Below are 27,385 nucleotides of genomic sequence, written 5' to 3' on the forward strand. Positions count from 1 at the left end.
TGTTATCCTTTGAAAACTGGTTTTCCATAGAAGGTGACATCGTCCCCTAGCATATCTGGGCATGACTGGAGACCTTGCTAGTCCCCACCCCGGAGGAGGGGGCAGTTCCTGGTGTCCAGCGAGCAGAGGTCAGGGGTGCCTCGAGGCCCCAGGCAAGGGCGGGCAGCCCCTGGGAAGAGCGGTTCCCGCCCAGGAGGCGGCTGGCCTGAGGCTGAGCACCTCGTTCTGCACCCTAAGTCAGACCATGCCCTGTGCCTACTCAGGTCTCTCCACTGGTTTCTGTTTCACTTAGGGAAAACAGAAAAAATAATAAATGAATGGTCACCACCAAACTGCTGGAGAAATGTTTGTTTTCTAGAAGGAAACTCCATGTTTTGCAATGAAAACAGTTGACCAATTTACTTACTACGGAATCCGTGGGAATGATTATGGGAAGACCTTGGTAACTGTTTGTCCTCATTCACACGAGATTACTGACACCATGAAAGGACTTTCACTGTGAACATACCTTTGAGCTTCTAATCTCTGCTTATTTAAAATGATGAGGGAAGGAAAACTTCTCATTGAGCGAGGTGAAAATCTCCGACGTATTCAAAGGGCCAGAGCCGACTGCTTTCCACCTGAGCGTTAGCATGAGGGGAAGGACGGACTCTGGGACATCTGAAATCTGTTCCCCACCGCGGTGCACATTCAGGGTTTCACTAGCAGTTATCACTGACGAGTATGTCCTGCTTGTCCCACCGATACAGAAGGTTCATGCCTGCTCAGTGTTTAAAAATCTTAACTGCACAGAGCTTTGCGACCTGTAATCTCAGAAACCTGCCATCAGTTTGATAAGTCTTGGCTCTGGCGTCTTGGTGCCTAGGGACAGGAGACAGGAATCTACAGAGTGATGGTCGTGGACCCCTCACCTGCCGAGGCCACATCCAAGGCCCAAGCACCAGTCGGTCGGTCAACGCGTGCCCAGTTAATGGTGGCAGAGACGGCCTTGACCAATGTGTGCTTTGCTTATTTTCCCGTTTTAAACAAATGCTCCATTCACTCCCTAAATGTTTGTCATCGTAATTATCTTTCTTGAAGACACTCCACACCTGCCCCATGGTTTGGAAAACACAATGGTCTGGAGAGGCTTTTGGCTCAGAGGAGAAAAGGGAGGGGAGGGGAGAGAGGAAAGGCGGGGAACGGGAGGGGAGGGGAGGGGGGAGAGGGGGAGGGGGGAGGGGAAAGGAGGGGAAGGGAGGGGAGGGGAGGGGGAGGGGGGGAGGGGGGAGGGGGGAGGGGAGAGGGGGGAGGGGAAGGGGGAGTGGAGGAGGGGGACGGGAGGGGGGAGAGGGGGAGAGGAGGGGGGAGGGGAGGGGGGAGAGGGGAGGGGAGAGAGAGAGAGGAGTCTGGTTCTGCACACTCTGTGGGCACACTTGTCACGCATGCGCCGTCACCAGAGCGGGGCGCAGCCAATACTTAGGTAAGGGCATAACAGAAACTGCATTTTGAAATGTCACTACTCTGGCAAAAATGTGTCCAGCTGGATGGGCCTGGAGGACAGATCAGAGACGGGAGCCGGGAGCATTTAGACTAGGGAAGAGGCAGGGCTGGGTGGTCAGGACGGTCCGCCTTACACGTCTCTCGGAGCTTAGGGACCGGAGTAAGTCAGCGCCAGCGAAGTACCTGGACGCAGGACAGACTGGGGCTGTGCTTGTCGACCTTCAAGTGACAGGCGCACGCCCAAGGGTGAAACTGAGTGGCAATGATTGGAGCCACAGCATTCATGAGGACTGAAAAGAAAACGTGCAGGAAAGACTCAAGCCTCTCTTAGTAGGGAGATCTCTTGCAGAGATCGTGTAGAGAAGGGCAGCGGAAGGCGAGGCATGGTGAGAGTGGACACGAGCAGGCAGGTGTGGGCTCGGCGGCGGGGGTGGGGGACAGTGGAGGGCAGAGAGAGGCTGACAGCAATGCGCGCCACAGAAAGGTCGCAGAGAATGAGTCAGGAGTGAGCAACAGAGTGTTTCTTTAAGAAGAATGCTTAAACACATCATTTCTCTCTTGGTTACCTTAACTTGAGATAATTTTAGAGTATATTTTGGAAACATAGGAGACAGGATCCAGGTTTCAGTAACGCAGGAGAAAAACAAACTATTGCTGTTTGACTGATTTAATACCGAGAGTGCTATGCAAGGCAGAAAAAATGTGCAAATACATTTTAAACTCATTACTCACACTGGCTCTAATTCATTCCGCAACTCTATAGGAAAATTCCTCTCCAGAAAGGCTACTGCACGGACGGAATGCGCTTGTTTTTTCCTCTTTGGCATTAAGGAAAGGTACAAGCACTGAGAGACGCGGCTGGCATAGTCCTTCTACTTCTCAAGTTCTCGTTCCTAAAACCTGGGCATTCCAGCTCATCTGTACTCACGGACACACGCAGAGAGTGTGTAACTAACTCCGTTTGGATGGGATCACGTAGACCCCAGATTGGCATCCAGTGTGTGAGTTACAAGGAATAATGTCTCTTACGCCTCTGATTTTTGTAAAATCATCTATTACCACAGGTAAGAACTATAAATAAGGACTGAGACCCCCACATTGCCCTGCATTCTGCTGTAACAGGCTTCTAGGAAGCAAATTAAACTTTTTAAAAATACATGCTAACATAACCCAAGCACAGGGCCTGCTGCCTCAGGGGAGGACAAATGTCCAGTGTAAGGACACATCTAGACAGTGTCGGATCCAAGCCTCAAATATGCAGACAGACCCCCACCCACCCCCGGTGTGGGCTTGTGCGACAAGACACAAGATGGGAGCAGAGCCAGTCTTCCCGCAGTGTGTGCTCAGGCACAGAGGGCGCGGGCCGCGTCTCCGTATGTTTTGTACAGCCCTAACTGACCCCAAGCCACGTGAATCGGACCTCGTCGTCCCTTTGCTGATAGTTGCAGAAATGTGTCAAGAGCAGGCTTCAATCTCTAACAGTAAGGGGGGAGCCTGGGGACCGAACACGGGGCTTCCGTGCGATCACCTTTAAGACACAGCCATGTGCCGTAACTCACTTGCATTCCTGTAGGAGCCCATTACCTTACGAGACAGAAAAAATAGGGTACCCTAGCAATTGCAAAGGATGGACAGGTTGAGAAAACACAACTGTCCAAGGCTACTGACCTTCAAAGGCTAGCGCCAGCCCCCAGCACACCTTCCCACTTTTTAATGACTCTTCAGAAATCGCTACTCTTGAGTAGATCAAAATTCCCCTGGAGCCGCGTTTTAGGCATTTCTTCCGCGGCAAACAGTGCCACCAACACTCATCCTCCGGGTTAAGCGGGGTAGAATGGAAGCGCTGCCTTGTCCCCTACTCCTAACTCCTGCCGCCCACTCCCCTGCCAAGTGCAAGGAGAGGGTTTGTGCTGGAAACGCCAACTGAATCAGGAAATAGAGTGGTATCTTCAACAACATATGTGCTGAGCAGGGGAAGAATATATTGATAGTAAAGCTAAAAAGTGACTGTCAGTATAAATAAGGTTTTTAGAACCCAAAAATGCACAGAAAATTATGTTGTGCCAATTTTCTTTTAAATTTAACTAACTGGATCCTTTCGCGCCCATCTCTTCTGTCCCTGCCGGAATGGGAAACGAATCACGCCAGTCCCTTCCCTGTCCGCGTACTCGGGTAGCTTGCCTGTCCTATAATTAGCTGAACATGAACATCTAAACACCACGCTAGCCCGGCCCGGAGACCCATTCCTCATGTATAATTTCATAGGTCATGCGGTTATTTATACGGCTGTTATTTTTACATCTCCCGAGTGCCAGGTGGTAATGTACATCCAGGATCGGGGAACGCGGCGCCTGCAGACAGCTCCACCGGCCCGGGCAGCCCTCGTTAGGGCGAAGGGGTCGTTCTCGCTTTCTCCAGAAAGCCAAGGGGAAGAGTATGATCTTCCGCTCTTTGGTCGGGAAGGTGTGGGGCCTGGGACACCTGCGTGGCGTCACGGCCCCGTAACTAGTGGGGCCCGGCATCTCAAGGGAACACAGAGGAGCCCTGGGCACCTCCACCGGCGGCCACATCCTTCCTTAGGCGGACAGCCGCTGCCCACCCCCCAGATCTACAGAACCTCAACAAGCATTTATTTATTTTTTTAATGAGAATCGAATGGAGTCCGTTTTGTCCCCGGGCCCTTGTCACTTCCCTGCAGAGCTAGTCATTGAGTCCCCCTGCATTTTTAACAGATGATCTGCTTCCAGAATAACTACTTTGGTCCTTGAGAAAAACTGAATCTCTGTTGCCCTATTTCAGGGATATTAGCTCGCATTCTGCCTTAACCACGACGTTCTAGTCCCTGCTGGCCAGCCCCGATCTCCTCCGCATACACACCTTCGCACAGCTGGAGGCTTGCAGGTTCACGGACGGGTGCCACGGGACAGGAAAGCTCTAGCTGTGAGCACTGATTTCACAGGTGTGGTCACAGCAGGAGAGAGAGAACCAGGGAAGTCGTCAACAGTTAAAAAAAAAAAAATGCAGGGATGTATGCGGGGTCTTCTCAAAGTCGTTTTTCAGGAGGAATCACAATTTACCCACCTAAATGCCAATAACCACAAGGGCACAGGCCGGGGCCAATGGAAGAGGCCCAACCATGTATCTTAAGCATTTCGTGCCAATATCTAACCTGGGAGAAACCGGACAGGCCTGGGGCCAGGACGCCCAGGTGGGAGGGGGGCTGTGCTCGGGAACCCAGCCCGGCCGGCCGTCATGTCCAGTGGCTACAGAGACATTTCAGTATTTTAACAACAATAGGATGGTCCTGCTCATCTCTCCCGGAGATGGCGGTGAGCCCACAGCTCTGAGGCCTTCAGGAATGAATTAAAAGTATCGATACAGGGGCGCCTGGGTGACTCTCCGTTTCAGCTCTGGTCACAATCTCAGGGGCATGGGATCGAGCCTCATCAGGGTCCCTGCTCAGCGCTGGGTCTGGTTGTCTCTCCCCCGCCATTCATGCTCCCTCTCTTTCTAAAATATAAAGAAAAACACCTTTTAAAAGAATAAAATAAGAAATAAAAGTATCTATAGAGATTAAAATTCTTGTCAAAATACTCGATGAGCCGTGCTTTAGGTGGCTCCTGGGGTTGTGTCCTTTACCGACGGTGGGCGGGTTGGTGCTCCGGGTTCCGTATGCCTCCAAGTCCTAAGTGCCTGGGAGCGCATGTCTCCTGAGCCGCTGCTGTGACAGATCGCAGAGCTGATGGAGGACATACCACAGACACGCAGGAGGGAGGAGCCCCGGGACCCTGGGGGGTGCGGCTGAACCTGCGTCTCATAGTCTCATTTCATCCACTACAGAAACCACCGAAGGGCCAGTCGGAAGCTGGGATAGCCCCTTCCTATGTGCCCTGCAACTAAGCATCTCTCACCCATTGTTAAAGTGTATGTTTCCATTTAAATGAAGGTAGAAAAAAATCAGAGACAGACATCAGTCCTTTCCACATACCCAAATGGAGTTGCTCCAAAACACTAGGTCCCCCCATTCCTTGTGCAAAACCCTATAATCACAGCGTAGGATTGGAACACAAACTGGCCCCTAGCTGGGCGGCGGGGGCCCTCCTGCCCCGGGTCTTTCTCTCCTGAGTTTGGTCTCAAATCCCTCCCGTCTCTCCATATACAGCCCACCTTCTAGACCAGTGTTCCAAAGGACATATTTACAGGCTGAGAAATCAATTTAGTGGGTCATGATAAGCATTTAAAGATGAAGCAGAATAGAACCAAATGAATAAAAATGCAGCATTTCACAAACTTTGAGGGTACATAGTGTTTCGTGACCCCCAAATCGTTATCTTCACGCAAACGGTCTTGCACCGCCTGGATACGCTGGAGTTTTCATGTCTCCCTGCTGTGAGCTGCTTCTGAACAGACCCCACATTTTATGAGAAAAAAAAATCCATACCACTTAGTATAATGCCTGGCACAAAATAGAGTCCTTGGTGTGTTTTTCAAATAAACAAACAAACAAAATGAGTGAAGCTTGCCCTTCTTACTGGGTGATTTTTCCCAAAGCTCTTTGAAAACATCAGGCAAACAGCAGGACAAAATACGATTGCCAGTTCCACTGTCTTGCCTAGAGTTAACCTCTACTTTTTCTTAAGTCCTGAGAAGAACTACACATTTTGGGGCCATTCATAGAATGATTTTATTGTCTGGGGAAAAAAAAAAAAAAAAGAGCATTTTTCCTGAAGTCATTGCAGACAGTTCCTGGGACAGATTCAATCCTCACAGCAGTGAAAACGTCTCTGATTGACAGCTGAACCACGTTGCTGGGCTTTCAATGATTTTTTTTTTTTTTTATGTTTTTATGATCTCTCATCACCAGATGTGAGCTCGGTGCCTCTGTCCTGGGTTGCTCCTCAGCCTCTGGAAATTAGACACGACTCCAAGGCTCCGTAAGTGAACCAAGAAGACCCCCTCCTTGCACACCACAGCTACACCCATGAATTAATGTTAGCAATTCGAGTTTTACTGTCTTGGATTGACACATAAGCAATTCAATAAACCTCTAGTTCTGCTTGGTGTATGCAGAGGAGATCGGGGTGGCCAGGACACAGCAGAAAAACACAGGAAGCGTGGAATGCAGGCTAATGTCCCCGAAATGGAGCAATGAAGGTTATATGTTTCACGAATTATTTTTAAAGCAGTTTATCTATTAAAAATCCAAGGAGACTCTCTTACTAACTATATAGAAAGGTAGTTAAATACCAAGAAATGAAATCGAGTCCATCCAATTCTCATGAAAATAAAATAGATACATAAAGAGGCCTTTTGCTCTAGAGGTTCTGGGGCTGGGCACTGGATGTATCCCTAAGAAAGGGTGTGAGAGCCCGTAGAAGCATCCCGGGGGAGGGCTCCCCAGCTTTAAGTCAGGTGTTTGTACTTTGATGTGTCCCCTCCATTCTGCTCTGAAGACCAGTCTGGCCCCTTCGGCTGGTGATCTCATCTGAAAACAGGTTAAGCGAATGCAGCTCCAGCGAACAGAGGTGATGTCAGAAGGTAATTTACTAGCTGGGAGCTTTGATTCCCATTTCAGTTACATGGAAATGCCTTGGTAGGGTCACAGCTTCCCCCGCCACTTTGCCCATGTCTTCTCTCTCAGCTTACTTCTTCATGGATTGGCCATCTTTCCACATCAAAGAATAATTAAGCCCAAATCCCAAACGTGCACATTTGCCTAGGAAATAACCCCAGGTACCTAGTGTGTATGTGTCACTTCTTTCATTCTTTAAAAGGACATTTTTCTTTGAAAAATTAGGTTTGATGATGAGCCAGATTTTGGGGCGTGAAGAAGCTCTCTTGCAATTCTGGGAAACGCACAAATTCTCAGGCATCGCGGGACAGTGAGTGTTCTGATGTCAATCAGTGTAAGGTCAGATCTAGCCCATGTCTGGACCCTGCACTTTTTAGGACCTAGTCACCGGAGCAGGGAGCACAAGGAACAGGCTGCTGTTTACTGTGGGATTGCAACGGGCTGGTCATTGCAAACGCTCCTCGTGTGGGTAAGAACGTTGCAGATTTCAAGGAGAAACGAGAAAAAGAGGAAGTAAAAGCCAGAGCAGAAAAAAGGCTGTGAAGCTTCGCACACACGTGGAGGCTGGGCGACCACGGGGGGCTCAGGGAACGGAGCTCTGGATAAAGTGGTACTGCGGAGAGCTAACTCTCAGGTAGTGTGGGCTTTTCTAGGCTAATCTGAGGATTAATCATAAAAATGATTCAGGTCGGCATAAAGGACCTGAACGCCAGTAGGTAATTAAGAAATCCGTTTTCCTCCACCAAGACTCTTAAGGAGAACGAGAACATGGCATCGATCCAGCCCATCTTTAGGAAAACTTTCCACGCACCACATCGCTTTTACGCATTTCTTTACAAAAGGAAGAGAACCCCAGGATGTTGTATTATGTGGCAATAATGAGATGCAGGTTGTCAGGAAGGTCTTTATGAACTTGCTTGAGGAGAGCTGCTGATGCCTCACGAGACGAGCCCTGGGCTTCTCTCTGGAGCCCTGTGGGAGTTTCATTCACGATCCCGTATAGAGACCCACACTACACAACAGCTGCTTGCCTGAACGGGTTGACTGCATGAGAAATATCTACTGGTTATGAAAGATAATCCACTTCTGAAAAGACTGCCTCTTTTTTTTTTCTTCTTCTTCCCAATCCCAGGTACAAGAGCTGCTTCTCCCACTGACGGCGCATCCTAGAACAACCCGGTTGAGATGGCCCTTCGGCTGTGCCGGACTCAGTGCAGAAGGGATGAGCCGTTTGTGCAAGACGTGTGTCTCCGGAAAGACTGGCATGTGGTGGCTACAGAGGCACAGCCAAGACGTTCAGGAAATTTCCCAAGTGACTCAAAGGTTACTTCTTGATCAGGTTGATCGACATAGTTAATTGTCAGAGTCCTCTGCTTGGTTTTGCTCCTGGGTTTCAAAGGATCATGGAGCAGCATGGTCCAGTGGATGCCCATGGTCATGAGACCTGTGGGCTGAATATCTACCCAACAAGTCCTGATTGAGGGGCAGGCACTGGAGGCCCCATGAGTCTTCCGTCCAGACACGTTTCTACCTTCGCAGTTACCTGCGTCTCTGCTTCCAGATTGACATGATTCAGAAACTAACAAATTGTTATTGTTTGCTTTTCATCTAGAATGTCCCCAAGAGGCGAATGATGGAAGCTTTTTCGAATGTCTTTCTCCTATCCCAATCAGGGGGCTGTTGAAAATCACTGAAAAGAAAAAAAAACAAAAAAACAAACAAACATGTCCTCTTCCCACATTTTTTCCTGGTCATGAATTTACATTTAACTTCAAAAAGGGATGATTCTCTCAGACATTGACTTTGTACCAGTTAAATTTTCTAATTGTTTGTGGAGACTGGGACTGGCCTCACAGAACAGAAATAGACATTTCTTCCGAGTTTCTTTCGGAGAAAGGAACCGTGTGTCTCATTCCTGACGCAGGGACCAGTTCATTCCTGTCATTATGCGAGAGTCACGTAATCCCTTAAACTCTCAGATCGCTCATCAGCAAATGGGGAGGCCAACCCCTGCTTCACTCACCTCACACAGGGCCGAGGAGGGGGGCACCCAGGAGACATCTGCCTGCTCGGCCCACAGGAAAGAGCCGTTCACAGATGCCGGCTATTAATATTATTAACAGAACACCATTAACAAATGTTCCATCGCGTTTCCGAGTATTTTCCATTACAGGAGGTCACATGTGCATACCCAGAATTGCCACTAGCCCTCTGGGTCATCCCCCTCCTCGGGCTCTTTGCAGTCTTTGTGGGGAAGATCCGAAGATCCTGCTGACTTCCCACGTGACGAGGAGACACAATGGAGGGCATTCAGAACCCTGTCCTGCAGCTTCCAGGTAGAAAGCTCATCCTGCTCTGATCCCATGCAAGGCAAGTAGTGCCTCTGTTCTCTCTCTGCCTTTTCTGCAGCCTTCACACCTGTGCTCTAACAGGACTGTGTACCCTGAGCCCACAGGTCCCATGCACACGGTTTCTCTGGCTGCCGTGCCTGTCGTCCTGCTTGTGCACCTGGGGAACTCCATCCTCTCCACACCGGTGGCCACTCGCCCTGCTCACTGGGCATCCCGGGCATGAGGCTCTCTCCCCCACTCCTCCAGCGGCCCCGCACTAAGCACACCGTGATCAGCACCCTCCCCACCGTGGCCCTGTGCTTCTCCCTGGCCATAGACACTTTGTGACAATCCGACGGAGGCTGGGATGCCTCCCCGCCAGATCAGGAACAAGCCTAGCACTGGGACTCACAGGCCACTTGGAGCTCAGTTAGGGACCCTCAAGTAGTTTATGACCCGCGGGCTAAAAAGCCTGCCTGCTCCACTAGGATTTCACTCATTGAAACTGGACGGACCCGTCTGCCTCCTACAGTCTGTGAGAGGGCAGGGACAACATGGATTTCCCCATTTCTGGATTCCAGTAGCAAGCCCTGGGCTTCCACTCAGTAAATGTTAGGATGAGCTCTGCAAGTTCATGCAAGTCCCTTATGCACCCCCGGTTGCATAATGGCCCTGTGTGAATTCTTGGGCATTTCTAAAGAGAAGGTGCTAGAAGTTGGGAAAAGAATGTCACAAACACTCACAACAAACATTAGACATTTAAAAACAACTGTCTGACTCATATCAAAGACAAAGGGCTTTGTGCTCTTAACATAGGTTAGTTGGGCTACGGATCGGTTAATTAGAATTGAAAGCTTATTTCTAAGCGGAGATGGGCTAAGTATGATTTGGGAAATCAGAAATACTGAAAACACATCCCAAACACAGAGGCTCCTGGTTCTTGCAGAGGGGCCAAGAGTTTGGCAAACAAAAGGCTTTTCTCACAGAGAGGCATCGTCTCTTTGTCAGGCTCCCCGGCCTAGGGAAACCCTAATGGCACAGCCTTACCTCCTAGCCACTTGGTGAGAAATAGAGAACCTGCCTGTCTGGGATGTTAAGCTTGTCTTTACTCATTTGGAAAATAAGGGGCATTGAGTGTTGACTCCAGATGGTTCCAGAATGTGGAGGAATGCCTTGCTTTCCTGCGAGGCAGGCTCTCAGGTGAGGCGGGAAGACAGACAGCGACACATCCGGGAACTCTGTGTCTGTCTGTCTGCGCCCTTCATGATTTTCAAGATGCCTCGGGCCACGCCTCCACCTCTTGCCCTCCAGTCCCCGAAATAAATCATGACAGAGAGAAACGGTGCAGGGAGGGAAGAAGACCCCGGCCCCGCACGGGACAAAGTGCTAGGAGAACCCGAGGAGAAGCAGGAAGCTGTGGGGATGCCAGCCTCTGCGTCCTGTTCTGGGAGGCCGAGATTTGCAGGAGGCACAGCAGTTTCTTCTGCTGTGATCTCATTAGAATGCGTCAGACGCCGAACGGAGACGGTGTCCACACTTGGGCTTCCAACGCAGGCAGAGAATGGCAGCTTCCAAACATCGCCCTCCAGCAAGTCAGACTTCTGCCAGTGATTTCATGACATTTCAGTGATTTTAAAGCACTCTTCTTGTTACTAAACAATGAATAAGTAACTACTTAATTTGGCATGGAGGCATCTAAACCTTATAAAATATTGATTTCAGAAGTGACTGTATGTTTTTTGGAACGGTGGTCTTTTATTCTCGGTTCTGTTTGGGTGTAATATTTAGACTAGACTCACCCTTTCTAGTTCTATTTTATCTTTCATGGTGGTCCAGGGGGCTGCCGGCACCCACCGTCCACCTCACTGGCTTCAGGGTTCTTTCAGGAGAAAGATCACCCGAGCATCATCTAGTCTCTGTTGTGAAAAATGATATCCTGGTTTCCAGAAGCAGGTTTCTCCCACGCCAGGGAAGGCTGAAATGGATCCACTGGTCTGGACAGATTGAAGTGATGTCAGAGTAAATCTTCTATTATTTTCTAAAGGACTTTTTAAATAATTTGTAAATATTTTTAAATAAATGATTTGACACCGGAATGCACTTCAAATCAATCCAGTGGGGACGGAGAGGGCCGGACAGGCCTGGGGATGAAGCAGGACGGACCACGGAGACAGTCCACTCACCCCGTCCCCACGGAGACAGCCCACTCACCCCGTCCCCACGGAGACAGCCCACTCACGCCGTCCCCACGGAGACAGCCCACTCACGCCGTCCCCACGGAGACAGCCCACTCACCCCGTCCCCACGGAGACAGCCCACTCACCCCGTCCCCACGGAGACAGCCCACTCACCCCGTCCCCACGGAGACAGCCCACTCACGCCGTCCCCACGGAGACAGCCCACTCACCCCGTCCCCACGGAGACAGTCCACTCACCCCGTCCCCACGGAGACAGCCCACTCACCCCGTCCCCACGGAGACAGCCCACTCACGCCGTCCCCACGGAGACAGCCCACTCACGCCGTCCCCACGGAGACAGCCCACTCACCCCGTCCCCACGGAGACAGCCCACTCACGCCGTCCCCACGGAGACAGCCCACTCACCCCGTCCCCACGGAGACAGCCCACTCACCCCGTCCCCACGGAGACAGCCCACTCACGCCGTCCCCACGGAGACAGTCCACTCACCCCGTCCCCACGGAGACAGCCCACTCACGCCGTCCCCACGGAGACAGCCCACTCACCCCGTCCCCACGGAGACAGCCCACTCACGCCGTCCCCACGGAGACAGCCCACTCACGCCGTCCCCACGGAGACAGTCCACTCACCCCGTCCCCACGGAGACAGCCCACTCACGCCGTCCCCACGGAGACAGCCCACTCACCCCGTCCCCACGGAGACAGCCCACTCACGCCGTCCCCACGGAGACAGCCCACTCACCCCGTCCCCACGGAGACAGCCCACTCACGCCGTCCCCACGGAGACAGCCCACTCACCCCGTCCCCACGGAGACAGCCCACTCACGCCGTCCCCACGGAGACAGCCCACTCACCCCGTCCCCACGGAGACAGCCCACTCACCCCGTCCCCACGGAGACAGTCCATTCATCCAGTCCCTCGACTTCTGTGAATGTCTGATATTTTCCATAGGGCCAACTTTAAAAAAAGAACTCCCTTTAAACAAATGTCCCAATGCGATAAAATACTGAACTGTGAAAATTCAGGGATAGAACACTGATTTAAAACTCAAAATATTCTTACTCAGAATGTTTATGCAATAAAATAAATGCAAATGCAAATGCAGTGATTTCCATCTGGGTTAGGTGAGTCTCTTTAAGTAAAAATGACTCGAGGACTAGATCCAGTAAATTTGGTCATATGGCAAATTGCTTTTTTTTTTTTTTTTCATCATCTAGGTATTTAATAAACACCTACTCTATGCAAAGAAATGCTGTGCATTTTCTGTTGTCATTTACATTATTTTTAACCACTTACTTTTATCTTACAATCTATGGATGCACAATATCAAAAGTCATAAGACAATTTTGGCAAAAATATTCTGTACACCAGACTTTTCCTTAATTCAGTGGGCCTCTCCTTCCTTCTCCAGATCTCAGGGTGTGCCACATTTTTGTCAAAGTCCTATCATCCTGGTCTCTGCTCATTTTGTTTCTGTTCTGGATAAACACGGCCGGACCGTGGGACGCCACCTGGAGCAGTGGAGCACCCTAGTGGTCTACACGAGCCGACGGATCTCTCTTTCCCTCCGCATTCGGTCTCGTGATTTTTGAAACTAAGCAGCCAGAAATCTTTGGCGTAATAATATTAGTCCTGTTATAATATCAGATGAAGCACATTTTGTGAAAGAAAGGGATAACGCTGCATAGATCATTAAACCTTTAGTCACTCTAGATGCTAAGGGGCAAGCGGCCCACGTACAATATTCCAAAGCGGATACGCACTCCGGAGCTGTCACGTACAGGTTTGGCATTTTTAAATTTGTAAAACCCTTTTCTCCACCCCAACTCTAGGACTCCAGTGTGAACGACTCAACCCTTGTCCTCTGCCCCTGCTGCCCGAGACCCCCCATGCAGGGAGATAAGTCATGGCGCTCGAGGCGCTCGACGTCTCGCACGCTAGGATGGCACGGAGGGCACGGTGGTCCTCTCTGGGCCTGGTTGTTGTCATCTGTGAGAGGGGGATAATAGTAGCAGACAGCTTCCCATCCTGAGAGAACTAGATGGGTCATGAAAACAGTAACCGTAAGCACTATGACCACTGCCTGCCACTACTGTCCTCTGGGGCTGCGGGCCGGTCGCCATCCACAGCCTTCTGTCTGCAAGCCACGCATCCTGAACTCTTAGATAAATCTGAGGGACTTCATGTGCCTCAGGCCGCATGCCCTCAAGTCAACAGCAAATCACCCGTTTGGGGGAAGATAATATTTGTGAAATCCTCCAAGTCTGCGGGAAGTGAGCGAGCAGAATTACACACCCAAGGGCTTCATTACTACACACGACTCATTGTCCTTTCTACTTAACTGGAAATGCCCACAGCAGGGTAATAGTGAGCAGCGTCGTCTCCTCAAGGTCACTTTCCAAAGAAGCAAGGGGGATATTTTGAACACTTCTGCAAAATGTGCAGAACAATTTCCCCAGACCACAACTGCACGAAATGAGCTGTAATTAATTCAGGTGCCCGGAGGGCAAGTTTGCCACCCACTGGATTACTTGGTAAGAAAGCCATTTCAGGTGAAAATAAGAATATCTTTAAATATAAAGAGGGTAAAGTAGACGATTTAAAACCTTTAAGGGAAGAAATCCCAAGACTACAGTAAATCGTTAATAAGGGCCATTCAATTCATTCAGAAGAAAATGGATTACTGACTTTGGGATCCAACTGTGTAAACCTTAATCATCAGAGAGCAGCTCTGGTGATTAGCTTCAGCGCGAAGCCCACTCTTCCCCCACACCTTATCTTTAGCCCCTTTTATTCTAAAGGAATGACCTGTAAGATCCCAGGAGAACAGGACATGCGAACGCGCAGACCTATTTCCCACATTGTGGACCGTCAAGAATCACCCAGCTCTCAAACGTGGAGTTGGAACTCCTGTCATCTGGTGTGCGGGGACGACCCGGTCTCCTACTGTTACATTTGCAGGTATGACAGCTACTGTGCTGGGCAGAAGTTGCTAATTCATGTATTTATGAGAAAGTCATATGTGGTTCAAGCCAATTTTTTCAAAGGAGGAGTGTTTGGTAAAAGCCCACAGTAGAAAAATAGTTTATAATCATAGATTATGAACTAACATAGTTCATAGTTCATCATAGATGTGAATTAACAGTGTTGTACTCGAGGTTTCGATATGTGTTCTCAAACACTGGCTAATGTCACCACAGGGAACTATAATTAGCAAATTCACACACTACGCCTGGAGGCCCCGCAATATTCCTCACTACACTGAGTCCTCAGATAAGGGATTTCCAGATGACAAGGTGCACCCAGAAATCCATTCACTTCGCTTTCCTGAGCAGAGTCAAGAAGAATTCACCCAATTCCTAACTACGGTAAAATGAGCTTTATGAGGTTTTAATTAACTTTTTGTTCTAAAAACAAATATTAATTTGTTCATTTTATACTATCTCATAGATTCCATTTTGTTCCTTCAAATATAACACCTGGGTGGCTCAGTGGGTTAAAGCCTCTGCCTTCGGCTCAGGTCATGATCCCGGGGTCCTGGGATCGAGCCCCCCATTGGCTCTCTGCTCAGCGGGGAGCCTGCTTCCCCCTCTCTCTCTGCCTGACTCTCTGCCTACTTGTGATCTCTGTCTGTCAAGTAAATAAATAAAATCTTAAAAGAAAATACAAGATATGACTTGTGAAACTGAAACATTCTTCTACTTACAAAGACAACTTCATATATTAATGGATTTATACTTAAGAAATCATTAGCAAAATAAACAATTAGTGTATTTGTCTGAAGAATAAATAGGGAGTAGTTTATTTATTCATTTGCTAAGAGTTCTTACCTTGATCTACTTTTCACTTATTCAGATGGCTTTCTAGATTTTTCTAGAGTTTTTATAATTTTCCTGAATGGAATAGTTATTTTCCTAATCAGATGATGAAAGCAAACATGTTTATGTATTTTGTTTTGGAAAGACAGCAGGTTAATGTGTATATAAAAAGTTACATCATTAGGCAACATTTTACTTCCAATCCTACCACCTGACCTCGAGAAGGCCTTTAGCCTCTTCACCTGGAATTTTCCCATCCCGGCCTATAAAGAGAGGTTGTTAATAGCTACTGTTTACCTGGAGGGGTGGGTATTAATGGATCACGACTGGAGAGACCTGTTAGAACTTCCTTAAGGGGTCAAAATGCTCCTTGGGTGGTGCACAAGCAAAAGGACAATCATTCATCCAAAGCGATGTAAAGGTGAACTGTGTTAAGTACAAGGTCGTGATGGACAGGTCTTCACCCCAGACACCCAGCCGGAAAGAGGATGGACAGCCAGACAGAAGGACACTCAGGCATTCAGGGTGAGGCCCGAATCACATGGGAATTGGCCAGATAACGCCACAAAAACACCACTTCCGTGTCGGAAGGGAGCATTATCGGAGAAGAGAGAACAGGAGCTCAAATTTAATCTTGCTCTAATACTCACACGTCATGAAAACGTACTGAACCCAGCTTAGGTACTACGTGTTTTTAGATCAGGAGCCTTCGGTGCGAAATGGACACGGCATTCTCACCTACGGGACCACATGGGCTGCCTTCGACGTTTTAAGCTGCCGTCTGCTCGGAACGGCCACCCCGACCCCCAGCAGCGTGTGCCCGCGGTGCGTGCGCGCACGGAGCCGGAGACGGGCGTCCATCTCAAGGCGCAGAGCGCGGCGCTGGTTCCCCTACCTTCGGGCTCCCTGATCCTCCTCCCCGCGGCGGACCTCCGAAGCACGCTCCTTCCAGAGCTGAAGAGGCTGGTCAGCTCGTCCAGGGGGCTGCCGAGCGCCCTGCAGTTCGGGGGGCTGTAGGGCACCGGGGAGGAGGGGCTGGCGCTGGCCTTCCTGTGCTCGGCCCTGGCGGCCCTCCCGGGGGAGTAGGGGGCCTTGGAGAAGGAGCTGCACGGGCCCCCAGCGGGTGCGGAGTTGGGCGGCTGGGGCGCTTTGGGCGCTTCAGGGCTGGGTCCTGCCGCCCGGCCTGCGTTCCCCAGGGGTTCCGGGGGAAAGGCGAAGTGCGTGGGTGGCCGGGGGGCCGGGGGCGCGGGCGGGGGAGGGGGCGTAGCGGGGGACCCGCTCGCTGCCAGCGGGCAGGGGGACGCGGGCCTGTCCCCGTCGCCTTTTTGGTTCTTGGCGTGCTGTGGCGACAGGGGGCTCGAGCCTTCGGCCTGCACCGGGTACTTGAGGTTGGTCTCCAGCACGGGCAGCTTCTTCACCTCCAGCGGCGTCAAGGGCGACTCGTCGGACGCCGGGGAGCAGGTGACCGGGGTCGGGGGGAACACCAGGAGCGGGGGACGGTGAGGGAGCAGGTTGGGGAAGGGGGCCGGGATGTCGCACGCGTCTTTGCAGGGCCCGGCGGCGGCCTGGCCGCCCCCCTCGCCATCCTCGCTGCTGACGGGGTTCCGAGTGTCACTCAGCAGAGGGGGCGACGCGGACGCCTCGGGGGGCGCGAAGTACTTCATCTCCTCGTACACGGCCTCCACCTGCTCGGGGCTGCCGGCGCGGCCCACCATCTCGATGTAGACCGGCTCGGGCTCCGGCTCCGGTGGGGCGCGCGTGGGGGGCGCGGGGGGCGCGGGGACCCCCGGCGCGCGCTGCTGGCCCCCTCTGCGCCGCGCGCCCGTGATCTCCTCGGAGGAGCCGCTGAGCTTGGTGTTGGGGCTGCGCTTGGGTTTGCGAGGAGGAATCTTCTTCATGGTGCTGTAGTCGTCGCTGTGAGGTCTGGGTCTGGTGAGCCCTGCGCGGGGAACAGGAGAGGTGCCAGGGGTTAACCAGGCCCCCGGACCCCCACAGCCAGCCCCTACCTGCCTCCCTCCCTCCACCTTCCAGAGCCTCAGGCTGCCAACGGGAAAACCTGTCCGGATCTTGGAGCTGGGGACCAGAGCTAGCCCTTGGGGAAGGCGTCCTGTGCGCCACGAGAGGGCCCGGCATTGCCAGCCACCTGCGAAGGGGAAGGCCTGGGGAAGCCCTGGGACCTGCCTCCGGCTCTGCTGCGGGAACCCAGCACACCTGTGCGCTCGAGGCCTGAGGCTGCTGTGAAGAAAGTGTTGGCTGAACCGATCCTCACGACTTTGGAGGCCAGAAAATAAAGACTGGGGCTAGCAAGCCCATGAGCTAGTTAGTGGCATATAGATGCTTCCAGACGGAAATGTCTAGGCTCTCTGTATGGGGCACACAGTGAACAAAGCACCAACAAAAACACCAACGTGCATGAAGAGATTTTCTTAGAAAAGAACTTGATGAAACACGACGCTCACCCTGAGTTTTATGACATATTTGAATCCTTAAGAGAAACACGTATTTAACAGGGAACTCAAGAGGGCAATGATTCATGGAGAACTTCTAAGGGGAGGGGCGCCCTGCTGGCTCAGGGGGTAGGACGTGACTCTTGATCTCAGGGTGAATTTGAGCCCCACCTTGGGCGCAGAGATTATTTAAAATAAAACAAAACAACAAAAAACTTCAAAGACAGAAACTTGTTAGTCCGAAACAGGAGAGATACTCAGAAAAACAATGAAAGAGGAAGAACCACTTACGTACAACTCTAAAACACTTATTAAAGGTTATGTTAAAAAAAATAGCCCCCCCCCACCAAATTCCAAGAGACTTCTTCTTTCTAATACATTTTTACCATAAATTGTCATAGTATTCTTATTAACTATAAGTTCTCTGGAAACTGAGATGTTCGTGTCAGAAAACTGCGCAAATTTTGCTGAAGCAGCAAAACTTCTAGAAAACCTTGAACTGTTTTATTAATTTGGTATTTTACTAATCTGAAGGTAGGTATATAAGCACAGCTAATTTTGCTGAGTTCATGAGTTGTTTCGGGCAGCCAGGTTTTTCGGTCACTGTGCATGTCCGACAGCGATCTCTGTCTCTCGTTGTGGGGTGCCTATGGAGTCTCGTGGCTACAGTAAGGACTTTGGAGTCAGCTCTGGATTCAGATCCCAGAGTGATCATTCACTTGTGCCATCATTCACTTAGGCGTGCATTCAAGCCGCATTTAACTGAGACACATTCGTGAACAGACAGAATGTTCCCTTCCTTCTTCTGCCCTAGTGGGAGGTGTCAGACAATAACAGCAAGTAAATAAAGCAGAGGAGTAAATTCTCTCGCATGTTGGAATGTGATACACACCACGAGGACCAGGAACAGCAGGCCACAGGAAGGAGGCCCCAGGTGGTGAATAAAAGAGGTCTTGGGAAAATCTAAGTTCCAGTATCGTCACACGCAAAATGGCGATATCGGTCATTATCTCAGAGGAATAAAAGGGAGAGAAATGCTCAGCTCCTACTCTGGTATATTATAAACATGAGTCAAATGGGAGATATCCAAGAGAGAAAGTAAAAGAACAAAGCTAATTTTCTAGCCCACTGGACATCTTTGTAAGCCAGTGTCCTACAGGGTTCTGCCAAAGCAGCCAACTTCTAAGAATGGAAAATACCAAAAATGCAGAATTCTGTAACTCATAAGCATTATTCCAAAGGCTTTCAGTGTGCTAAGACACAGCCGCTCATAAGCTTCTGGAAAGTTAATGAGCCACACTAATTTTTAGCATTAGTATTACCGAATTGTTCTGAAGATTTGAATAATTTAAAGGATTTGTGGCAGACTGTATTTTCCAAAACTGGTTTCAACAATATTTTCCAATCCCACATTCTCTTCCAGAATCTTGAAACCGACAGGGCCTCCGTGACTGAGCCCTGATGAATCAACTGTGACAAAAGAGAAGCCAATCGCCTTCTGAGGCCGGTAGTGGGCAGCATGGCTTTAGTCTGGCTCCTGCCCCCCTGAGACGCGTCCCGGGGGCTCTGATCTTTACGCACAAAGTCTATCTACCCTGGAGCAGCCCCGCTGTGGAGAACATGTGGAAAGGCCATGGAAGTGAGAGATGCCAGGCGACCCCATCTGCTCCAGGCCTCACCTGTCCAGGTGTCTCCAGCCCAGACACCAGAAATACATAGTGAACCAAGTCTTTGACGGTTCTGGCACTAGCCACTGTCTGACCATAGCTGTGGCTCAGCCCAGCCAGCTGCTGGAACCGTGAGAGAGAGAGGATCATCACCACTATTCTTGTAAGACGAGTCTGGGGAGGTCTGTTCCACAGCGACAGAGGACTGATGCCGATATCGGTACTAGCCGGGTGCTGCTGCACAGTGACTTGAAAAATAAGGCAGCAGCTTTGGAAGATCGGAGGAGCCTTGATGACAGTGTGAGTGGAAGCGTGGTGATGTTCGAGAAGAATCTTGGGGAGGCTTCAAGGAAAGTGAGGGAGATGCTGGAAGCTGGAGAAAACACAACCCTTTGTATGCCACGGCAGAAGGCTTCGCGAGAGTGTCCCCCACAGGGATGCCCATGGAGCTGGACGGTCTAGTGACGGAGGAGTGCAGGCGGAGTGGGAACTGCCTTCCGGATTATTCTAGCTGCCACTAGTAAAAGGTGAGAGTAAAGACATAAGCTAAACAAGGAGCTAGTGACTATGAAGGGGCTAGAACTCCTTTATAACTATAAACCATAAGGGAATTTCTCTCTCTCCCCCTTTTGAAAATAACGCAGCTCCTCACTGCCAGGCTGTCCAGACAGCAGACGATTCCGGAGTGAAGGTGTGACTTCCAGGCAGAGATGAAGTCTGGGGCATTTCCCTGAAAACCTAGCTAAAGATGAAGCCAAGGCCATGACTTCGAAACCCTTTCTCCAGACCTCAAAAAGATCTGAAGCCGTGTCTCATGCACACTTCCCAAGTAGCAACACCGTAGGACTCCTAAGAATATCAAGATGATCGTTCCAGAGAACTCCTGTAGAGAGCCCAGAGTAGAGATGACATTGTCTCAAGTTAGTGTCTGTGGCTTTTCACCACTGGAGTGGATACAGAGTGACTCACAAGAAACTCACTAAGCTTTTAAAGGAATTGTATCGGTGTTTACCCAAAAGGGCAGAGTCATTACCAAATGGCAAGTTCTGGTGCCTCAGGATGTTATGAGCAGAAAGCAGGCTGAGAGATACCAGCCCCAAACAAGTTGTCTCTTGCTCATTAGGAATTATAACTCAAAGGTGAGCCAAGATTGCAGACCATGGGCCTGAGAGCCACGGAAAACCATTTCCAGGCACCAGGACTCAATCCTACTCAAGGCCTGGGCAACCTGTGCCCAGGTGTCCTTCAGAACTGCTATGTGCCTTCCAAGTGCCTGGTCTCCAGTCAAGGGCATATGCACCCATCCCTGCAGGGTCTTCTCACTGCAAGGAGTAGAGCCTGTCTTTGGACCGAATGGGGCATCCTAGAAGAGCTCTGCACCTGAGCTGCCAGGAAGCCTGGGTCTGGCCAACGCAACGAGATGGGGACTTTGGGTCTGGGCGTGGTGGACTGCGGAGAGGTGGATTTGGGGGTTTGGAAGAGGAGTGACTATATTTCATATGTGGGAAGGGTGTGAGTTGCTTTTGTCCAGTGGGTGGGTTGGAATTGTATTCTCCTAGAATCAGCCACAATAGTGTTTCCGATCCTGTTAAGAGGTCGAGTCTGTTTCTCCTTCGTAAGCCTGGGTGCACCCTTGGGACCGCCTGATGGATGGGAGGGATGTGGTGAAGGTGAGGCTGCCTGGCGTCCCCCCTCCCAGAGCACGTGCCTCTGACACGCTGCTTCTCTGTGTATGAAGTCCAGGTCCCCACCAAAGCTGTCACCCCGCATGAACCACGTGGAGGAAACATCTGGAGATAGAGACGCCCACATCATCCGGGTCCTCACATGGCCGACGAGCCAGCATGCACAGGCCAACCTTCAGATGATTCCAACTACAAGCCTGCAGCCTCTTGAAGACCTTGACTGAGGACCACCCGGAGGGGCCCATAACGACTGAATTTGAATCTTTGGGCGTGAGAACTAGAAGCTTCAGTCTTCATAAAATACAATTACAAAACCACAGAATATTAAAGTCTCATTGCTTTTATGGGTGTTTCTCTGTCTGTGTGTGTTCATACAAATACTAATAATTCATTTTAAACATGGATGGAAGGGCTACAAACAATGAACTTTTATTAAGGATTTTCTTTAAAAAAATAAGGAATTTTCTTAACAATGTTTTGAGTCCTAATACTGATAGGTAAAACACCTGTGACTCCATCAGGATGGGGTCAGGCATTCATTTCCACAGTCACAGGATACCTTCAGGGCAAGGCCTGGTGTTGTAACAGTAGCTTAAGTGTTAAACCGAACATTCCGAACCTCGTCTCTTATCTGAGCTACCGCGCAGCAATCTAGGGAATTAACGTCACTCTGAGGTTCTGTTAGGAGATAAAATGTTCTTATACGGAATACATGCCCTTTGAAGGTTCCCTGAGGCATGTCAGGTGGCTTTTAAGGCACTATTTTGAGTAGGACACAAGTTATTTGGCCCTATTCTTCCTGAAAAACAGGTACCTACATAGTTAATCTACAAGAAAGAGAAAATGAATGAGAAGCTTGTTCATCAAGAAAATAGTTCTGTCTGTGCAAGCACATATCCACCACTTCAGAGTGATTCTGCCTAGTTTCAGAGGAAACCTAAGGCTTAGCATAGGGCTCTGGACAGAGGATGCTCAGCTAGATGCCGGCTGGCTGGACGCAGAACCAGCCCCGTACACGAGTGAACGTAGTACCAACCTATAACCAGCTCCAAAGGGGGGAAAAGGGCTTCCATCGAGCTGTGACATCTTGCGACCTGATAACATTTTTTTTTTTTTTTTTTTTGGTGGGAAAAGTCCATAACGTTTGCTGTTACCCCATCTACCCCCACTGGACTTCACCTCGTATGGGTAACGTCACTGAAATTTCCTTCGCAGCCCCTTCCCAGGTTCCAACAAGGGTGAGCACCCTTGCCCTGTGTTCCACACCACCTCCTCTCTTGGCCATCAGTCTGCCTATCTTATAATTCATTTGCCCATTTACCTACCCCCGGTGTCTGTGGCCCTCTGAGGGGAGGCGGCCTCATGGAGTAGAGTTAATTACTGTGTGTCGAATGGACTCATGTGTCTACGCTGTGAAACACACACTCTTACTCTTCTTTATTCAGTAACATACTCTCAGGATGGTGTTCATCAAATATCTAATTTCTGTCAAATTTTAGCTAGTAGGAAAATATAGTTAAGGGGCTTCTGTGAAAAATGCACTGACAGGCCAAATCCAGCAAATCTCAAGGCCAAATTGTGGTCATTCTGATTTACTGATAAGAATCGACTTCTGTGTGAATGGAAGTAATACAAAGAAATGCATTCCTGTAACATGCATATGTTCCATAAATACTTCCTGAGCACCTGCTGTGTACCAAGGGGTAGTCTTGAGTAAAGATAAACACAGACAGTGAAAAGGGATGGAATGTTATTTCCAAATTAAGCTACACAGATGAACTATTCTTGTATAAATATAAACTTATGAATTTATATTTGTATCATTTATAAATATATAAATGGTCTTGTTGGGAATGGAGTTATACAGCAATTTAGTTTTAAAAATTATGGATTCTGCAAGGTATTATTTCTAAGGAACGGGGTGCTGCCGTCTGAAAGGCTGGAGGGTGCGGAGATCACGTGACAGGAGAGTGAACAGTGAAGGCTGGCGCTACTCCAGCAAAACCTCTTGCAATCCCCCATCCAGCAACCCCAAGCTTGGGAACAAGTCTGCACCGTGGGCTCAGAGAATCAAGTCTCCAGAAGGGTGCACGAGCTGGGAGCTGGGAACCCCCTAGACAGGAGAAGAAGCAGCCCTGTTGCGAGCAGCCCTTGACTTTCAAAAAAATAGCACAGTTGCCCCTTGAACAGCGCAGGGGCTGGAGTGCCCACTGCTCCTGCCATTGAAAATCTGCCTGTAACTTTTGACTCTCCCCAAATTCTCCTACTGATATAGCGTGCTGTTGCAGAAGCAACAGTCCATGTATGTGCAATTTACATATGTATTAGATACTGTATCTTTACAACAAAGTAAGTGAGGGAAAAGAAAATGTTACCCAGAAAATCAGAGAAAATATGTTTACGGGGTCGTACACTATCGAGAAACAAACCACGTATAACCGGCCCCAGCCTGTGCTGTTCAAGGGTCAGCTCTACTCGCAAGCATTTGGCCCTAACTTGCTAATAGTTTGCACACAAGTGTCAGAATTTACTGGCTCAGAAAATTGCTTCATGCTTCTCAGGGACAAAGACGGTGAGAAAAAAACAAAAGAGCTCTCTCCATTGCCTGTCTTTATTATGACCGCGTTTACTGGATGAAAACCTATGGGAAAGGCTTAACGTGACCTAATCTTTGGCTTCCTGGCTCTCCTTCTCTTGTCAGACCTCCCTTCACCACGTAACCTTCGGAGATGACTCAGCAGCTTTCCCTGCAAAAGAAGAGTGTCTGAACGCGGTCTTTTCAGTAGCCAGAAGGAATGGATCAAGTAAGAAACTGACTGGGTTGCGGTCCTTGTTCTTATGAAATCAAGGCTGACACAGCATTTTAAATAGCAATCTGAGTTTCTTCCTGTCTCTCCAGAAGGACAGTTTTGTGACATATACAAAAAGCCCAGCACTGACCTCAGGGTACAAGCATGGAGAATCAGTGGTGTCTGAGGGGATTTTCTGCCATGTTTGAAGGTTCCACACCCCACAGTGTCACTAATGACTGAGGAACTGAGTTCTAAATTTCACTTAATTTGAAGTTAAATGTCAATAGCCAGACATGGCTAGTGGCCTCTGTCCTGGACACCTCCACTCCTGTCACAAAAGCATAAATGCGGCCAGAGCCCCTGTGCATGGTGGGTTTCTCTCAGAAGGGTGTATGGATTGGAAACCCAGGCGACCAGACCCCCACTGGGCCTGACTCCTGATGGTAGGGAAACCAGTGGGCACACCTGCCCGATTGGATTAGCAGGTTTGAGGGAAGAGTCGTCTCCAGCGGCAGGAGAGGCAGTGATGGGCATAGAGTCACATGAGGAGTCTTCTAAGAAAGACACACAACGTAGACAGCATCAACACACCACCTCTGGGGCTGGCCTCCAAATTCTGAGTTCACACAGGTGACCTCTGTCACGAGCCAGCTGAAATTAGGTTCCAAGAACTTAACTTTCTCCTGAAAGTCTTGCAACCCTCATGGCATCCCATCATGCATTCTGAACCACCAGACTGCCTGGTGCGTCCTCACAAGAGTGGCAACGTCCTGTCCCCTGCTTTTATATGTATTTTTTCTCTCCTATGGTTCTTGGGTCACTTTTTCTTAATGGACATGTTTTGATGTCATCCCCAAAACTTTCTCTCCCTTCCCAATGACGTGACTAGTTTGCACCGGCTGAATACTGCAGAATCTCAAGTCCAGGGCAGATGGCTTTGGAAGGGGCACACACGGGAGTTTTCAGATGGGACGGACTATTCTGGGGCTGACCTCCTCAACTCGGTAGCGCCCGTGTACGGCGTTGGAGTCAGGGCAGGGGGCTGCCTTGGGCGGGCTGTGATGGTCAGTCTCGTTCCGTGTTTTCCAGCTTCTGACGCTATCCTGGGTCTAGTCCACATTTCTTCAGTTCATCAGTGTTCGCCTGCAGGAGGCCATTCTTCCTCTTCCAATAAACCCAAGGGAGCTTCCTTGGGTACAAGTTTTTCACCTCTATACCACAAATCCTGGGCAGAGGTTTGAAAGTAGGGCTGGAAATGGGAAGCACCCCCTTGCCCCGGGAGTGGGTTTACGGTCTGTTTAGACGACAGCCTCTTGTGGTTCATTGGGGCGTCGGAGGAGGTCCTACATCTCCGTTGATCCGGCGCTAACCCTGGGTCTGCGCTCGCCCTGATGTCGCCCCGAGCCTGTCCTCCCGAGATTTCCCTGAAGCTGCTTTCAACTTTCGTAGCTGTTTTTGGTGCCGTGACCTTGGAAACACACTTGCACGCCTCTCCCCAAACTGAGGAATTTCTCCTACATCTCCTACATCCCTGTATTATCATGACATGACTCTACATTACTGTACTGATGGCCTTTTTTTTAAAAAATTAAATATTCTCTTAGAAATCCATTCTTTCGGGGCACCTGCCTTCAGCTCAGGTCATGGTCTCAGGGTCTTGGGATTGAGCCCTGCATCGGGCTCCCTTTCCCTCTGCCTGCCTCTCTGCCTACTTGTGATCTCTCTCTGTCAGATAAATAAATAAAAATTTTTTAAAAATTCTAAAAAAAAAAAAAGCTTTAAAAAATCCATTCTTTCTGAAAGTGATGATGAAGCATCTTTCCTGCTAGCTGGAGCTTTCACTGCTCATGGCGTCGGAGCCACAGTCTTTCCACTGTCCCCTGCTATTACCCATCTCCTCCCGCAGATGGGTGCGTGGCTTCACCATGATTTCGTATTCTTGGCTCCTCTGCTGATGGAAGGAATTGTGATCCATCCCGTGTCCAGGTGGAAGTTTCTCTAGCGGAACCTGCACACCATTCGTTGTAGAGTTTCACCCCCCGCCCTGCACCTCCTCCCCTACCTGGTGTACGTTTTCTCTGAAGCCGTGATACGCCGAAATACCTTATGTACTGACTTGTTCTCTGTGTCGAGCATCCGTCTTCCCACACGAGAACGCAAACCCCGTGAGGAAAGACGATCCTTTTGTTTCAGATAGGATGTATCCTGGGCTTACGACAGGGCCTACCTGTGGGCAGGGGGTACAGAACTCTGCGGTCAGTACCTGCTCTGCCCACACGTCCTGCCTCTGTTTTCACTCTTTGAAAAATGAGTAATTAGGCGGTGACAGTCACATGAACTAGCCATTGTGAGATTTCAGGCTTGTAATCAGTGAACATGTTCCCGGACAAGGACAGACACCCTGGCGTGCTCTGGTCCGAGGCCCCCCGCCCGCACTGACGATGCTGATGGGTAGGGAGAGTGAGTCAACGATACACAAGTAGCTCTGCCCCGACACCCCGGGGGCGCTGAACACATGTGATTTATACTGAATGATGAAAGAGCTGCCGGCAAGCTGACAGCAGGACTTATTTCTGTCAGAAACAGATTAGGGCAGCGATGCTGCTGGCGCATTCAGACACCGGAAGGCAGAGCCCCAGGCCCCGACCAGGCGCCCCCTCCTTCCCCCTGCTGACCTTCACCTGCTGACTCCCGGGCCGCCGCCCACAGGCAGGCGCTCACGGCCTCATAGGAGGCGCTCAGCCGCGTCGTGGGGTCCCTCTTGGGCTTGGGCGGAGGCTGTTTCCGTGGGGAGGGGAGGCCGCTGCCGTCATCCAGGCTGGACACCGAGTGCAGAGACGGAGAGCGGGCGGACGGGCCAGCCAGGGCCTGGATCAGGCCGTCCGCCGCCAGCGGGCCCGGGACGGAGCTGTAGTGGCAGTGCCTCGGTCCAGCCCTATCTTCGGCTCTGGGGGACAGAACACAAAGAGCGCCCGGCGGGGGGCCCAGATGCGTTATTGAGACGGTCACAATGAACCCGCTCACGCAGACATAATCTGGTTTTTTGGTGAACGGCCTTCCCCTGGGGTCCGAGGATGCGGGTCTCGTGCTCTGGGACCGGCCGCACCCGGGGAACACTGCCCACCCTCCCCGGCCGCTCGCGGCCGCATGAGCACGGTGCGGACCGTCGCGGCGACTCGGAGAACCTCAGCCCGCGCTGCACTGCTCACAGACAGCCACGTTTTCTACCAGGCGCTCGCTGAATGAATTTTTCACACTCTGATTATTAAGCAAATCAAAAAACCAGAATTTCAATCTGAATGATAATTTCTGGGAAATCCGTCTTAATAGAGAGTTACTGATGCATCAAATGCGGGGAGTTCATCACCGTCTCCCACTGCCAAAGAGTACGCTCT

General features: G+C 50.3%; 1 protein-coding gene and 1 long non-coding RNA gene across 6 annotated transcripts in view; one reads left to right on the forward strand and one right to left on the reverse strand.

Moving 5' to 3' along the window:
• Positions 1-27,385, reverse strand: part of MYO16 (myosin XVI) — a 584,648-nt gene that overhangs the window by 45,245 nt on the left and 512,018 nt on the right. For 3 of the 5 annotated variants that reach the window (XM_032314881.1, XM_032314880.1, XM_032314878.1), the window contains exons 31-32: positions 26,666-26,937; positions 16,295-17,338 (exon numbers count right to left, since the gene is read on the reverse strand). In XM_032314881.1, coding sequence (XP_032170772.1) covers positions 16,295-17,338; positions 26,666-26,937 — 1,316 coding nt within the window. Of the gene's footprint in view, positions 1-4,967; positions 8,745-16,294; positions 17,339-26,665; positions 26,938-27,385 lie in introns of those variants that run through there. The other 2 variants (XM_032314882.1, XM_032314879.1) reach the window with 2 other exon arrangements.
• On the forward strand, positions 1,397-5,028 carry LOC116574226. The gene is made up of 3 exons (XR_004279157.1): positions 1,397-1,462; positions 2,246-2,546; positions 4,282-5,028. It is a non-coding gene; the product is annotated as an uncharacterized LOC116574226 (long non-coding RNA).

Source organism: Mustela erminea, chromosome 15, assembly GCF_009829155.1.
Source record: "Mustela erminea isolate mMusErm1 chromosome 15, mMusErm1.Pri, whole genome shotgun sequence".
In the NCBI taxonomy this organism is placed as follows: domain Eukaryota; kingdom Metazoa; phylum Chordata; class Mammalia; order Carnivora; family Mustelidae; genus Mustela; species Mustela erminea.